The sequence below is a fragment of the Lytechinus variegatus genome, chromosome 13, assembly GCF_018143015.1.
Source record: "Lytechinus variegatus isolate NC3 chromosome 13, Lvar_3.0, whole genome shotgun sequence".
Lineage (NCBI taxonomy): Eukaryota > Metazoa > Echinodermata > Echinoidea > Temnopleuroida > Toxopneustidae > Lytechinus > Lytechinus variegatus.
In genome coordinates, this window is record NC_054752.1 from 15682089 (window position 1) to 15698191 (window position 16103).

General features: G+C 39.9%; 1 protein-coding gene across 1 annotated transcript; it reads left to right on the forward strand.

Annotated features, from left to right (window-relative positions):
* On the forward strand, nt 1–10734 carry LOC121426859. Its single transcript, XM_041623264.1, has 6 exons — nt 1–116; nt 5856–6046; nt 7635–7810; nt 8413–9250; nt 9543–9702; nt 10513–10734. Exons 1-6 carry the CDS (start codon nt 15–17, stop codon nt 10639–10641), a joined length of 1596 nt encoding a protein of 531 aa, XP_041479198.1. The 5' UTR covers nt 1–14; the 3' UTR covers nt 10642–10734.
* Nucleotides 10735–16103: the final 5369 nt, after the last annotated feature.

A 16103-nucleotide genomic window follows, 5' to 3' on the forward strand; every position in this document is an offset into this window, starting at 1 on the left:
TTCTGTCTCTGATTATGGCGTCTACTATCAGTAGGAAAACGTCCTCTAAAAAACGTCAAAATGATTGCACGAATCGGCCATTGTACCGTGATGGACGGCGTGGTACGGCTGTTAAGGTATGTAATTACTTATATGATACGACATTCAACGTGTTCGTACCCTAGATCTAGATTTTTGAAGATTTCTATGTCAGAAAAGGTGCTAGTGCACTTTCGCACCTTGGCTTTATGCCCAACACATCCATCCCTGCTGCCGGCCGTGGCCGTGCGGCCAGCGAGTCGTGGAACAACAACGTACCAGCGAGTCGTGGAACAATAACAGCCCTGTTTAAACAGTCGGACGGTGCGAAAGTGCACGAGCGCGGAAAAAAATCTCTCTCAGACTCGGTTTATATTCATGCAATATGATGCCTGATGGGAGATCCCAAAGTTGTTTGATGAAGCGTTTGAATATAATTATAATCATGATGACAATTGACATGGCCTGGATGATGATTATAAAAGGGGACGGGACAACTCGGACCACGGGACATCTCGGACCGCGGGCCGAGTTGTCCCACCCAGTACGAGATTTTTTTTCCACAAGTTTGCGTCTATTTTTCCGTCATTTCGAAATTTCTTGTAAAGATTTTTTAGAGATATGGTCTGATGGTAATGTTCTTCACTTTCTATTACTTTTTTTTCGCTGAAATAAAAAAAAAGTGTAATTTTAGGCGTTTTTCGACAGCTCGCGATTCCCATAGGCGCGCGTGTATTAACTGTGTCGGTGCTCGGCTCGGCCCCGCTCAATAACTGACTTGATTTTGTGATCATTTCTCCTCAAAGTACCACTTTTATCGCAGAAGATGGACTTTGTTGTATTCCATTACCTCCATTTTCTCATCACAAGGATAAAATTTGGTGTATTTGCACGATTTTGATCAAGTTTTTCATCTTTTTCTCTCTGGTCGCAAGAAGCGAATAACCGATGAACGGTCCGCTGCTCTTCATCGTAATTCTCCGTAGCTCGGCCGCCTAAACTGGCGGGGTGGGATTCAGACCGAATCCACAATGGAAGTGGGCGTGCACAGCAAAGAGCTGAGCTTGACTGAGTGAGAGAGAGCTAGAGTGAACTCGAGTTTGAAGCTTGGCAGTGTCGTATAGGCTCTGCCTTTTTTTGTAAATATATATTTTTCAATTTTTTCTATATTGATTTTCCCTGGTTTCGAGCTATAAGATTGTAATGATATAATTATGCTTCAATTTCTTTGACTGAGTGTGACTGTGGTGTGGATGTTTGAGTTGCTCAAAAATATTTTTACGTGGGTGGGGGCTCGGGGCGATTTCACTCTTGCCCCCGAAATGCAAAAAAAAATATATTCGGGGTGTAGCTGTGTGGGCATGCCGGGCTGAGGCTAGCCATCAATAATTTTTTTTTTTTTGAGAGGGGGGGCTTAATTTTCACTTTAAATTGATCATTTTTAGGCCTTTTTTTCCCATTTTATTTTTAATATTGAATTTCCGTGGTGTAGAGTTGAGTTTTAAGTTGCAATAATCAATATGCTTTAATTTCTTTGACTTTGAATGTGACTGTGGTGTGGATGTTTGAGTCGAACAAAAAATACTTTTACGTGGGTGGGGGCTCGGGGCGATTTCACTCCTGCCCCCTAAATGCGAAAAATATTCAGGATGTAGCTGTGTGGGCATGCCGGGCTGAGGGTAGCCCTCAATATAAAAATTTGATCAAAATCGGATAAGGAAAAACAAAGGTAGAGGGGACCACAGGCTGCAAAATTTGACAAACATTTAAAAAAAGGTTATCGCCCAAATGTAGGGTAATTTCTAACCCCAAAACAATTGACAAGAAAAAAGAGGGGGTTTTCAATAATAAAAGGTCATTTAGTCCTAAACACATGTATCATTTCAATTGTGAATGATTCATTATTTTGTTCTCCATGAAGAAAAATAGTAGGGTGGACATTTGGTATTGTGTCCCCCTATTTTTGGTAGGGGGACACGTCCCCCCCCCCCCCGATTTCCTCCCATAATCATCCCTCACATCCTCGTCCTTCTCACCATCTCATGCACCCCTCTTATCAAGAGTCATCGGCATCATCTCTCTTATTTATATCCCTCATGCACCTCCTCTTCCCTCTCATCATCAAGGCCCACCCCTTATCGCCATCCCTCACATCCTCATCTCCATCTCTTTCCCTTTGTCCCTCTCATCATCCCCCCCCCCCTCATCAAGAGTCATCAAAGATCCTCATCCCTCTTATCATCACCATCTCTCACCACCTCGTCCCTCTCATCAAGGCCCACCCCTCGTTATCGCCGGGATGCTATCATCGCCATCCCTCACATCGTCGTCCCTTTTACCCTATATCCAAAACTCTGCTCTCTACACAAAGGAAACTCAATATAAAAATTAAAAATGAAATTGGCATGCCCACACAGATACACCTAGAACATTTTCACATTTCGGGGGCAGGAGTGAAAATGCTCGGAGCCCCCATCCACATATTTTTTGTTCGGCTCAAACATCCACACCACAGTCACACTCAGTCAAAGAAATTGAAGCATAATTATATCATTACAATCTTAGAGCTCGAAACCAGGGAAAATCAATATAGAAAAAATTGAAAAATATATATTTACAAAAAAAGGCAGAGCCTATACGACACTGCCAAGCTTCAAACTCGAGTTCACTCTCTCTCACTCAGTCAAGCTCAGCTCTTTGCTGTGCACGCCCACTTCCATTGTGGATTCGGTCTGAATCCCACCCCGCCAGTTTAGGCGGCCGAGCTACGGAGAATTACGATGAAGAGCAGCGGACCGTTCATCGGTTATTCGCTTCTTGCGACCAGAGAGAAAAAGATGAAAAACTTGATCAAAATCGTGCAAATACACCAAATTTTATCCTTGTGATGAGAAAATGGAGGTAATGGAATACAACAAAGTCCATCTTCTGCGATAAAAGTGGTACTTTGAGGAGAAATGATCACAAAATCAAGTCAGTTATTGAGCGGGGCCGAGCCGAGCACCGACACAGTTAATACACGCGCGCCTATGGGAATCGCGAGCTGTCGAAAAAACGCCTAAAATTACACTTTTTTTTTATTTCAGCGAAAAAAAAGTAATAGAAAGTGAAGAACATTACCATCAGACCATATCTCTAAAAAATCTTTACAAGAAATTTCGAAATGACGGAAAAATAGACGCAAACTTGTGGAAAAAAATCTCGTACTGGGTGGGACAACTCGGCCCGCGGTCCGAGATGTCCCGTGGTCCGAGTTGTCCCTGATTCTTATAAAAAATATGGTAAAATATAAATGGCAGTGTATACAGCCACACACGTGTGTCTTTACCATCCAGCCACACGCGTGTGGTTATATCCAGAACACCTATCTGTGGATACCGCCACACGCCGCCAGTAAAACACGTATGTAGGTCTGACCGTCTATATCACGATCAAAATAACCTCATTTCTTCATTAAATTCTTACATTCTAAACCCCTTTGATATCCTTAGATCGTTTCAATTTCATTCTCACCGTCTTCTCTCCTTGCTTTTCTTGTCTTGTACAAACGGTCGTCTGTTTAACAGCAAATTCTCTTTTTCTACTTGTGTCGATTCTGGCTTCCTTCGCGGTGGCAGACCCATACAGCGTTAGCGCAGCGCAGTAGTAGACATACACAGCGCAGTAGTAGACATACACAGTTTGGGTTTACGTTTACGTAAACCCAAACTGTGTATGTCTACTGCTGCGCTAACGCTGTATGGGTCTGCCACCGCGAAGGAAGCCAGAATCGACACAAGTAGAAAAAGAGAATTTGCTGTTAAACAGACGACCGTTTGTAACAAGACAAGAAAAGCAAGGAGAGAAGACGGTGAGAATGAAATTGAAACGATCTAAGGATATCAAAGGGGTTTAGAATGTAAGAATTTAATGAAGAAATGAGGTTATTTTGATCGTGATATAGACGGTCAGACCTACATACGGTACGTGTTTTACTGTTATTACTGGCGGCGTGTGGCGGTATCCACAGATAGGTGTTCTGGATATAACCACACGCGTGTGGCTGGATGGTAAAGACACACGCGTGTGGCTGTATACACTGCCAATAAAAATCCCGATGGCGATGTATGGACTATGGTACATGTAGCCTACGGTAAAGTTTGACTTTGACTGGATTGAGTTCAGAGATGCCAAGTTCAAAAAAATGTTATGCGTGAGATTTTCATGACTTGGCGTCTCTGTGCGCGCGCGGCCAGTACTTACACTCGTATGTTGCGAAATGGTGAGATATGGGCTTCATCATGATATCGATCCATACTTCAAAACCATGCGATGCACGCACGCGATTCATCGTATCACGCACTAGCTGTGTGCTGGCTGCACTCTCGATTCGTCTCGTGTGCTGGGCGAGACGCGAAGGCGGTCGGTCAGTCTAGCAAATAATGCTACTTTTTCTCTATATTTTCTGTCGGGTCCCGATGCGTGAGAAAAATGGGTGCCATGCGTGAGATCGGGAGACGGACCCTGAATGCGTGAGTCTCACGCACAATGCGTGAGACTTGGTAGCTCTGTGAGTTCTGTATTTCAGAAGTTGCCACTGGATCAACAAGCTATCACACCCTGCCTTGGCTGTGACAAGTGAAGGAAGGAACATTTAGATCATAACAATTTTACATTAGCAAAGGCAAAAAGAAGCTGCTGAAAACTGCTTATCTAAAAAAAGAGCCAATGGAGTAAATAAGAGAGTCAAAAGCAAAGGGGCCTAAGCTTTCGATCCTAGCAGAATCTTCTTCGGAGGCAAAATAACAAATTTTACATTAGAAAATCTTTGAAAATAAGTCTATTCTTCATCAATGTAAATTATGCAAATAAAATGAGATTAAGATAGAAATGAACAGTTTGAAAATGAAAGTAGACCTAAGCCAGGCTAAACTCTTTTCATTTAGATTAGTGGTGTTCCTCAACAATGCCAGTAACAGCTGCACATACTTCATTTGCAATCTTCACACAACATGCCAAAACCTTGTGAGCCTCAGCAACTATCCGGGGGGGGGGAACTTACATTGACAAATGGATACCATGTGCGACCAAAAAACATAAAAGGATGTCTTTTTGAAGATACGGCACGTTACGTATGTAATGTTAAAAATAGCGCTGCAAGTCAGGCCGCATGTTCGGGTTCGGTTCGGCAAATTCTTCCCGAACTTTGGTTCGGTTTGGGGTTCAGCAATAAATGCCACAGTAATTTACTAACATGAAAAATAAAGGATTGCCGACCCTCTTTAAATTAATATTTAGAGGATATGTCGTGTATATATGATAAATTTTGTTTCTAAAAAGAATGGTTATAAAAATTGTTGCATAACTTTTGTTTATTTCAATCTTTAAACATACAAATAAGAGTCATTTCTACTATCATTTTTACTATCATTTTTAAATTGAATTAAAAAAAACAAAGAAAAAAATATTGATAACGAGTATGAGGACAGAAACAATTGCAAAGTACAGAATATTTTTTTTCATTATTACCGGTATTCTCTTTAGTAATAGGAGTGGGCTATACATGGGTCAGAAATACTTTTTTTGTAATTTCAATATGGGAAGTTTTTTTTTTAATTCCTTGTAATGCATCTCAACATGAAATGACAATATTATGAGATAAGGTAAAAGGAACACAAAAAAACTGTTCCCACAGTAAAACCAAAAATCACCCATTTATAGCCCACTCCTTTAACCTGTCACTTGGATTTTACTACTAGTATACAAGTCATATCAGATATGGGGCTTTGTCTAAAGACTTTGAGGTGGGAATCATGCATTTCCATTTCTAACCCCTTTCCATCTTCTTAACTTTCTAGGTATTCACAATTAATCAGGAATCCCGCTATCTCCTTGTTCATGGAGTCCCCGACATCAACGTCACAGATGAACTTCTGAAGCTCTTGTCTCTCTACGGGAAGATAGAGGAATACCGTACACTTGACGAGTCAGACGCAGAGGAGTTCACCAAGACGCACTGGATCAAGTATGCAGATATCTCTGCTGCTAGGTGAGTGTGAATCGGGGAAAATGCATCCAAGTTCCGAAATACCCCCAGAGCCCTGATGGGTGTTTCACCAAGCTATGACTCGTTAAGTTTGCCATGACTTTACTCATGACTAGAACATGTTCTTACATGTAGGTGCTATCACCTACATATTACCGTAAGTAACGGTGTATTAACCGCACCCCCAACTTTGGACTAAAAAAAAAAAAAAAAAAAAATCACATTTACATGCATATTTGAGGTACGAAGAAACAAAATCTAAGTTTTTAAGATTTCAAAGTATCCAAAGAGATTACCGGTATGCAGAAATATGCTGTTCTTGATCAATTCATCTACAAATGTTAGAAAGAAAGAACGGTCCCGACAATATTGGCAACTTACCCACTCGCTCACCTCACAGTCACAGCTACAGTGTACACACACAGCACTGCCATTACATTGCAAACTACGATACAGTACAAGTCATGCCAGTACATCTTATCAAATTATGATCTGTGTCTTTAACAGCGTAGGAGGAAGAAACATTCACATTTCTTGCATCACAATCTCACAATCACTTTCAGAAATTTGATGTCTTAGCATGAATTTTGGATACGGGATTATAGGAAGGTTCAAGAAACAAAGAAATTGGCATTTTTTCCAGTTGTTTTTTACGGCTTCGTGCCGTCTCTCTCGTGCGTGGTTTACATGGTATCTTATGAAAAGCAAACAGGAAGGAAAAAAAACAAGCTGGCGCGAAACGGGACTTTGAATAGCGCCAGCTTAAGTCGCACTATAACCACAACGCAATCTCTAAGCTCACTCAACTCTCGCTCGGCGGTGACAAAATATTACCGAGTATGCTTGGCGTCTCTTTTAAATTAGCCAGGGAACTTCACTACTTTGAATCGAGAATAAAGTCAAAATTAGTGTCATGAAGGTGGGTGCATGTACGGGAGGGGTTACGGCGGGCTCAGACCCGTCACTGTGTATAAACCGCACCCCCGACTTTTGCTTCTACTCCGCCGAGAAAAAGGTGCGGTTAATACACCGTTACTTACGGGAATATATCATTTAGCACATAAAAATTATAACCATTCATGCATATTTTAGATACCTGTATGAGGTCAGATCAAACAGGATTTATGCTGTGTTTTTATGCCTGGATTCAAGATAGTATAGATAGTTCTATTACACTTTAAGATCTATCTATCAGAATCTACATTTTATCTCCAAAATCGGAACAGTTCCAAGGCTGGGGCCCATGGCCATTTTCAAACATTGGGCTAAATTCCTACAAAGGTCAATACAAAGCGCTGACTTTGATGTGGATTTTGGCCAACAGCCTACCAGACAAAGTTGTATTAAGGGCAGTGAGAGAGAGAGCCAAAGATTATTTTTGGACTCTTGCTTTCTGAATATCAGAAAGTATTGTAGGTTGACTGTGATGTCTGGGACACAGACACTTTGAAGATGACAGAACAATTGATAGTGAGAAGTAAAAGAAAAAGATTGAATATCTATAACCCAAAGGTTTTTCTTTCCAATTCATGTGATACAGAAACAACATAATAGTGAATGATTAAACACAATTTTTCTATTGATTTGACAGAGTTGCCAAGCGGAAGATGGATGACTCTTCATTCTATGGGGGTTTCCTACATGTCACCTATGCTCCTGAGTACGAGACTATCGATGATACAAGGAAAAAGCTCCAACAAAGGAGAATGGATATAGCAAGAAGACTGAGGAAACTCGCCCAAGAGAGGGCGTCTGATGAAGCTGGCAGTGAGTTACTGCAGGCCTGTTTTCAGTGGAGCTTCTCATGAAAAGTTTTGTCAGTGATTTTTCTCTGATTCCCTCTCAGCCAATCAGATGCACTGATTTTCAGCAGCTGAGATCATCTGTCGGTTGGAATCACTGAAAAAAAACTCATGAAATGCTTCCCAGTTCACCATCTGGGTTTGTAGTACATGTACAGGAGAGTTTATTTTTGTTTACAGAAAAGGTTAAGGAACATTATTTTAAAGGTTACACCTCATAATTACAGAGAGACATGTTGATTGTATTGCTCATCTTATAATTGAATATCAGTTAGTTTTTTTTTATTTCAATTTTAGTTTAGTGTCTTTTTTGTCTTTGCCTGCATTTATAATTTGATAATTCAGGCTATACTTATTTACTTACTACAGGCTTTGACAATTTAAAAATTTTATTGATGTGGGATTCAAATCACAATACAGAATTTCATAGAATCCTTACAGTACCTGTATTGCTGTCTCACTGAAGAATAGGTAAACTCTCTGGGAAAATATCAATTTCTATTTTACTAGCATCAACTGATTGATGATTATGTGCAATGATTATTATTTTGGATATTTCTCTTTCAGGTTTGGAAATTGTTGAGGCATCATCATCCACACTGGATACAAGAGATCGTCAGCTTGATAGACCTTCACCTGTGACAGCTTGGATGCCAACTCCAGCTCAAGAAGCCCAGTCATCAGCAAGTTCTGATCCTCCAAGAGCAGCTGCAGGAGGTGGTGTCGATGCGCGCTATGGACATGGTCATTCTGGAAATGAACTTGGAAACCCTGATCAGCAGAATGAGCAGATTCCCCCGTCCCTCCCCGAGCCACCCCGAAGACTACCTCCCTGGCAATGGGACATTCCTAGCCAGCCAGAGTTCCCAAGACTGAGGACTAAACATGACACTCTTCCCGATGGATTCAATCCATTCCCTGATGGGGGTGGTAAGCTAAATCAAGATAAGATGGGACCCACTCATCAGCTTCCATCATCAATATCAGCAGCACCTTCAAGTGCCTTCATTGGACCTTTATGCCCCACGGTGGGTGGTTCAGTCAACCCAGCATTAGATCCAGATTCACAATGTTCTCTGCTGCATGGACAGAGTTTTAGGGACCCTGGTGCAAGACCAAAACAGAGGTCCATCCCTTCTCACTCCGGTGGTCACCTTGAATCCGCAGATCACCAACAAACTGATCATCAGCATGGTCAGGTAGTTGGAGGTACGGATGGTGCTCAAACTGGACAAGTTCAAGGTCCTGGATCCCACGCAGGCTGTGCTGGTGCTGAATATTCACAGATCGACCAGAGACCTAAGCTGGTGGGGAGAAGGAGATTAGGATCCAACACTTCAGGCTCTCCTGACAAGCAAGCACATGTGGCACAAAGCAAGACACCATGTGCTTCTGGTCTCTCAAGGTATGTGCATGTACATCGGTAGTGGTTTTATCCACTTGGCTACAGCAGATGGTCTCCTCAAATTGTCCAACACCATGATGGCTAAACCCATATGGTCGACTATCAATTGGTCCAAGTACCATTGGGTGTAACAATCATTCAGTCTAACTATCCTGTAGTCTAATGGCCCACATAGACTCATTTCAAAATCATAATCTGCATGTAAATCCACTAGATTGCCAGGAGACTTCCAATTTAGATCAGTTCATGATGCTATGATTTCTTTCTGCTTCCTTTTACTTTCACTCCGCAGCCAGCCAGTCTTTTTTCCTCGTGTCGTCAGTACTAGAACAAAGCGGTCAGCCTCCAGCATAGAGGAAGATGACCAACAGAGTGACCACCAAAGCTCTCCAGCAACAGGGGACACTTCGTTTGATAGGACAGTCAGCTCAGTACGTCAGCAGATGTCCCAGGTCTGAATTTGCATTAATTTCATCGTAATTTTTTTCTTGCATATGCAGGTGATGCCTTTATGCCTTTATGAAAAACTTTTCTTAGATTTGATCTAATATATCATAGATTTTAACGAGTTATTTTAAAGTGATAGCAGATTATGAGCTTCCAAAAGATTATGAGCATGAGCCATGTCTTATTTTTAAGAGCTTTTTATTTGAAACAGCTTTTCATAAGGAGAAGACATCTTGTCAAATGTCTGCTGCTTTTTTTACATGTAGGAGGAATCCTGGTGCAAGGATGCTATGCATCTATCCATTGCAGCTTTCCTGCATATGCTATTGCTTTGTCTATGAGGTGACTGGTGATTTATAATGAAAACCTGCTTGTTAAATTCCAGTGGGAGAGCGAATTAGTCTTTATGCTAATTATCACATTCTTACAAATTACGTAGTCATCAGTATGCATTTCAGATTTATCAGAAAGGCAATTCCATAAAATATGTACATCCGACCTCCTATTTGTAGGCCCCTTCAGAAAATTTTCTGTCTCTGATTTCTTGTTCTCTTGTTCTTTGACAGTCTGTAATGATCTCAAAGGAGCATGGCTTGGTCAATTTATGAAGTGAAGTAAAACTTGAGAAAAATGGGGTCGAATGTACAAAAAGGTTAATTACTTTATGGAATTGCCCAGAAGCAAACCACCCAAGTTTTATGTTTGCATTGGTAGTTTCTGCTGAGAAATCATTTTGGAAATTTTTATTTTTTCTCCTTCCAATGTCCTTGCATGCAGATATGATCGTTAGTAAAAATTTATTTTTCTCTTACTAGGTATCCCAGGCAGTCGTGAGTAGTACAGGTCCTACATCTACCATCCAAAGAATACTGATACAAACCAGAAACCAAGAAAGAATGGGTCTGTTACCACGGAGGCCACCTACCAAGAGACAGAGAATATGACACCGCGGGACACACACATTCCAGTGTGGTATGGTAAAATGTCAGGATTATGTTGTCAGTGTAAACATGCTCCCATTAGTCTTTCTATCACATCTGTATTTCAGCTACTAAACTAATTTTGTTGTATCATGTATGCATTATCAACAGGTTCTTTTTTGCCAAAATATTTGGTAATGTTTGTCAAATGCAAGCTCTCAGGAAACAAACTTTGAAGTAAACATGAATTTTAAACTTTTTTCTTGGACAGAAACGGGATCAGATACAATGCTGAGGAATTACCAAATCAAAATATGGATTTTTATGTGAAAGAGAATTTCAGGCTATTCTGAGCCCTGCATTTCATCAATGACACAATGGGTATTTGAGTTCATACAAAGCTGGATGAAGTGTCCATCATTTCTTGAATTCAGGGGAAACATATCCTTTGCAACACTGAAGGATGAAGGTCATCAATCTCTTTGTCCTTGATCTTATCCGCAAATATCTTCATTCCAAAGTAGCTCACAATCAACCATCATAAGAAAATAGATCATCATAATTACAAATTCCCGAAGAAAACCTACAAAATGACAATTCTAAAAATAAGTAGAGGATTGTTAGTTTCATAGGTACATATTCCCATCCCGACACATGAGATTAATGAACTTGGAGACACAGTCCTTGAATTTGCCTGCATCTTCTTTCCAAGGAAGTTCAGATGCTATCCTTCCTCAGAAATGAATCACTGTGTTATGGAACTGCAAAAAATCGAAATCACCCAAAACAATATGAAGTAGAAAGAGAGTTAAGTTAAAAGATTCTAGTTAATAACAGTCAAATATAAAAGCTCACAATGCCACTTTGGTAATATTGCTGTTGGATATTTCTCCTGAATAGTGATATACAAATTTGGGTATTATTTTTTGTCCCATTCCACGTAGTTTGCTTGTGCCTTCTATTCATTAACCTTAACTTCTTAAAATCAAACAAATCTTTTCCTTATAAAGCAGTTCTGAGTGATGACATTGCTCCATACCTTCAATTAATATCCCAATATCTACTAGACCATGTAGAACGGAATCTCCATGCAATATTCACTTTTCCTCAAAGCGATGTCTGATGAAGGGGAGACCTCCAATATCGTGTCATAAAAGTAGAGATTACATTTAAAGGAGCCCTTAATACGAAGGCTTCAAAGCACAGGGCTGGCTTTCTAGCTTCCAAAAATAATAAATACTAGAAATGAAAAAAAAGATGATTCTTGTTAGTAAAGATTGGAATATTTCCACAGAGCAAGCTTTTTGGATATGGGTTGAAAGTTTGTTCCAGAGGGCAGGAGCAATTACAGCAAATGCATGATCACATTATTGGGTGGTCTTTCGAGGGCTGTTGTGTAAATACTCGTAGTTAGTTTAAAAGCAGTCTTAACTTCAGTTCATTCAGATGTCTCTTCTTCTATCCATGGGTAGATCATCAGCAAGATACATTCCATACCCTTCTTGCTTTATTTCCTTTTGCTATTAGGTTACTATATACCCTTTGTTGGGGAAAAGATAACATCTTTCCTGGGAACACCAAGATGGTGTTCCATGTCCATTTGGGCAGATCTGAAAGAGATTCAGGGGGGAAAATTCTTATTTTTCTCAATCCATTATGCATTAATTTATGTTTAGTAACATGAATTATACTTTATTCCTTTTTATGCAAGTTAATATACTGGATCCGTTAGATATTGTGATACAGAGTCATCAACTGTGTAACCTTTGATCTTCTCACTCAAAAGGGTATTGTTAGGAGTGTGTGCTACCAAGAAAAGAGTTTGTACATAAATTCTGAAAGAATGCTAACATGTGTCATGAAAAAGTAACATTTTGCCGGTAATTTGTGTTGACTCATGTACGTTTTGAATTGCAATTTCTTCCCCTCACACAGAAGATTGACAGTCAATACTTTTATTAATTATTTCATAAAAAACATGACATTTTATTGTAAAATTATTTCATTCAGGGGAATTCCTGTTTGTGTTACATGTAAATGTATGTACTGTAATATAGGGTACATTTCCACATGCAGATATTGTTTCAATCACAATTACTACATCAAGTCCACAAAGCAGAAATACATTTCACTCCACAATTATAGGATGACTTTATATTGGAGAGGCAACAGGAAACATAAATTCAATGGATCATTACCCAGTCTATGTGGGCAGCACTCCCACTCCCCTGCCTTACATTCACTGTAAGACTTGAAGCACATTGGGAACATTTTGAAAAGGCTTTGGTGGCTATGTCCAAAAGCCTATCCTCTGTGAAACATTTTTGCAGATTTGTACCACTTTCAGAATGATGTGATTTGCAACTCTCTGAAAAGTTCCTCCGACTTTGCATGCTAACATCATCTAGGGAGCTATGAATACATGTAGGCCTACCGACCATGGCACCTGGCAAGGCGGGATTTGGCAGAGCGGTATCTGGCAAAGTGACATCTGGTAAAGAGGGATCCTTACATTCACTGTAAGACTGAAAGCACATTGGGTGCATTTTGAAAAGGCTTTGGTTGCTGTGTCCAAAAGCCTATCTTCTGTGATGAGGAACAAGTTGGCCTCTTCTGCTCTCGGCCATTGTCTTGTAGTGGAGACCAGACCTAGTATACTGAGCCTCCTGTTGGGTGTCCTGCACAATAAAAAGTTATTCTTACCTTTAGTGAGCAAGCACACCCTCATTTTGACTTCTGGCACTGTTTCTGTCTGTAAAGTCAGCCATCATGCACTTCTTTCGTTCGAAAATCTGCCAGCTGTGCGTCCATTTTCTTAAGCCATCCCATATCTTTGAAACCCCACCAGGGGAAAAAGTATTTTTCCCAAATTCTCAAGAACTTCCTCTGCTTTTGCTTCCCTCCTTAGCCTGAGGATCTAGGACCCTCCTCCTTTTATAGCCTGAACCTGAATGTATTCCCTCCTTTTTGGATTGTAATGCAATCAACCCATTCGGAATGAGATTAGTGTCGCTTTGGCCTTGACCTTTTTGGCACCTATAGGTCCAGGTTTGGATTTCAGTCTCTTCTTTCTTGATGGGAATGTGTGCATCAAGCTCTTTACTGCAAGATAATTTTAACACAAAAACTAATTTTGATGTCAGATTGCTCGATGAGATCGTGCTCGCACTCCTTTTGGATTCAAAACTTGAAGAATTATCCTGTTTCTTGTGATACGTATAATTTGTGATGTATGTTTAGCAAAGGTCACATAAAGCGGTAACCCATCGAACCAGCTGAACCACTGAGAACATGTTGAACGATATTAACTAAATCTTCTATTGGTGAATGTTGTGGACGATGAAGTCTTAACTGTCTCCAAGTACATCGCAGTTGGCGGAGACTTTCCATTACCCCCCCCCCCCACTTAACAAAAGTGAGAAATAAATACAAACAATATAAGGCAAAAAATACACAAGAAATTCATGGGTCAAAATAAATTGCTAATTGCTCGGCGACTTCCATCACTTCCCCATCGTTCCCATGCTTGAATCCAAAGGCCTCTGGGAACTCCTTACGTATTCTTGCCACCGCACAGGCAGGCACTACCCTCCCCCACACCCTTTTCTAGGTACCTATGAACCAGGTAGGTGAAAAGTTTGTATGCTGCAAATCTCGATGGCCTGCATTAAAGAGAGAAAGAAATCAGGAATAATTACATCTCTGTACTTAATGGTGAAGCAGAATAACTTTGAAATATGTAAATGAGAAATTGAAAATATTATCTAAACATTTGTAGCTTTTATTTACAAAAGGAAGAGATGTTTAAACTTCACAAAAAGCACAATTTAATTTGGAAGGAACTTTTTATTGTTCGATGGAAATCGTATCCCTCTTTGAAGAGTTTTTAACAGGATTGGTTATATGATATATATAAACTCTATAAAACTCAATGTATGATGTTAGAAATGAAAAAAAAATAGGCAGTTGGAACAAAACATGTCAGTGTACATACATGTAATAAAAAATGAAATTGAAAAGTCTGATTTATGTGAAGATTCAAGTCCTAATGCCAAAATATACATGTATAAATCAAATCCGTGAAAATACTAGCATCTGTTTTCACGTCCGCATCTCTCCTTATGCTGAAGATACCTTGTATGCCCATCTATAGCTTTCACTGCAGTCTTCCAAGCAGCTCCTTGCTGAGATCTGGGCATGGGCCAGATTTGGAAGAGGCGTTCTCGTAGGACTGCAACCCTCTCCGGATCCAGGCGTGCCTCTCCTTTGCCATTGACACAACTGTGCAGCCTCTCCTCCGTAGAAATCAGTTCCTTTGATAGCTCTACAGCTACCCTTGATGGACTTGTTGTTTGAATCATCATCAAAGGACTTCAACGAGGTGGTTGAGGAGGTGGCTTAGGTGTTGGTTGAGTGTGGTGCCTGACTGTTTGGGTGTGGTGCTCCTGTGTTGCTGGTGTAGTCTGTATGATAGAAAGGAGAAATAAGAAAACTATAAATAGGGCCCTGGGAACAATTTTTTATATGGAGGTGCTGAATTATATTTGACAAGCAAAAAAGTATATTAGTAAAAGAAATTAGTTTTCCACTCCAAAATGAAGGTTGTTTTGTGCCCAAGAAATTTTGACAAGCAAAAAAAAGGAGGGGTTGCTACTGTAGTTTTGGTAAAAACAAATTACAAGCGAAAGTTTTCAACACTAAATCCTGTTCATTTTCCATACAAGTCTTCAATTTTACACACCTACCAGAATTCTAGGGGGTGCTGTCTATGGGAAATAATACATCCCCAGCTTCCCCGCTTCCCAGGGCCATGGCGTAAAAAACAACACTAATCGCAGTTTCCATGTTGCTAATAATACAGTGCTCCACTTAAGATTTTATGTTTTTATCTGCATGTAGCACATTTGAATGACACACATGCACTTTTGAACAACATTTAATGTACATTTGATAAAGCAATTCCACATAAAACCAAAACGTAACTAAAAACACATTTGTGAAATCTTCCATGTTGCTACTAATCCAATGCTCCTCTTAAGATTTTATGTTTTATCTGCATGAAGCACATTTGAATGACACTTTTGAACTACATTTAATGTACATTTGATAAAGCAATTCCACATAAAACCAAAAACATACCTCAAATCACATTTGTAAAATCTTATTTGACTGAATTACATCAGAATCTTGCCAAGTAAAGGGTCTTTATCAGATTTGGTGTTATAATGTACATTTCTTTTTAAAAATAGAAACAATTTTATTCAACAAAAGAAAATACAACCTAATTGACTGCTAAAGTAAAATTGTGTGACTAAAAAAAAAATTGGCCTACAGCAGATGAATAGTACCTGACTATTCATGCTTGGCCTTTAAAGCAGACATCCTCATCTCCAGAACGTTGAGTATGCTCAGTAGGTCCTCCTATTCCTGCCTTAACCTTTTGTTTCTTTCGATGAGATCTACATGTACATTCTGCTTTCAAATTA

Bases quoted from the DNA above. Each gene is read 5' to 3' on its own strand.
- LOC121426859 (XM_041623264.1), top strand. From the start codon at position 15: ATGGCGTCTACTATCAGTAGGAAAACGTCCTCTAAAAAACGTCAAAAT. The intron at 6,047-7,634 runs GTGAGTGTGAAT...TTGATTTGACAG, and splicing joins GCAGATATCTCTGCTGCTAG to AGTTGCCAAGCGGAAGATGG. The intron at 7,811-8,412 runs GTGAGTTACTGC...TTTCTCTTTCAG, and splicing joins GGCGTCTGATGAAGCTGGCA to GTTTGGAAATTGTTGAGGCA.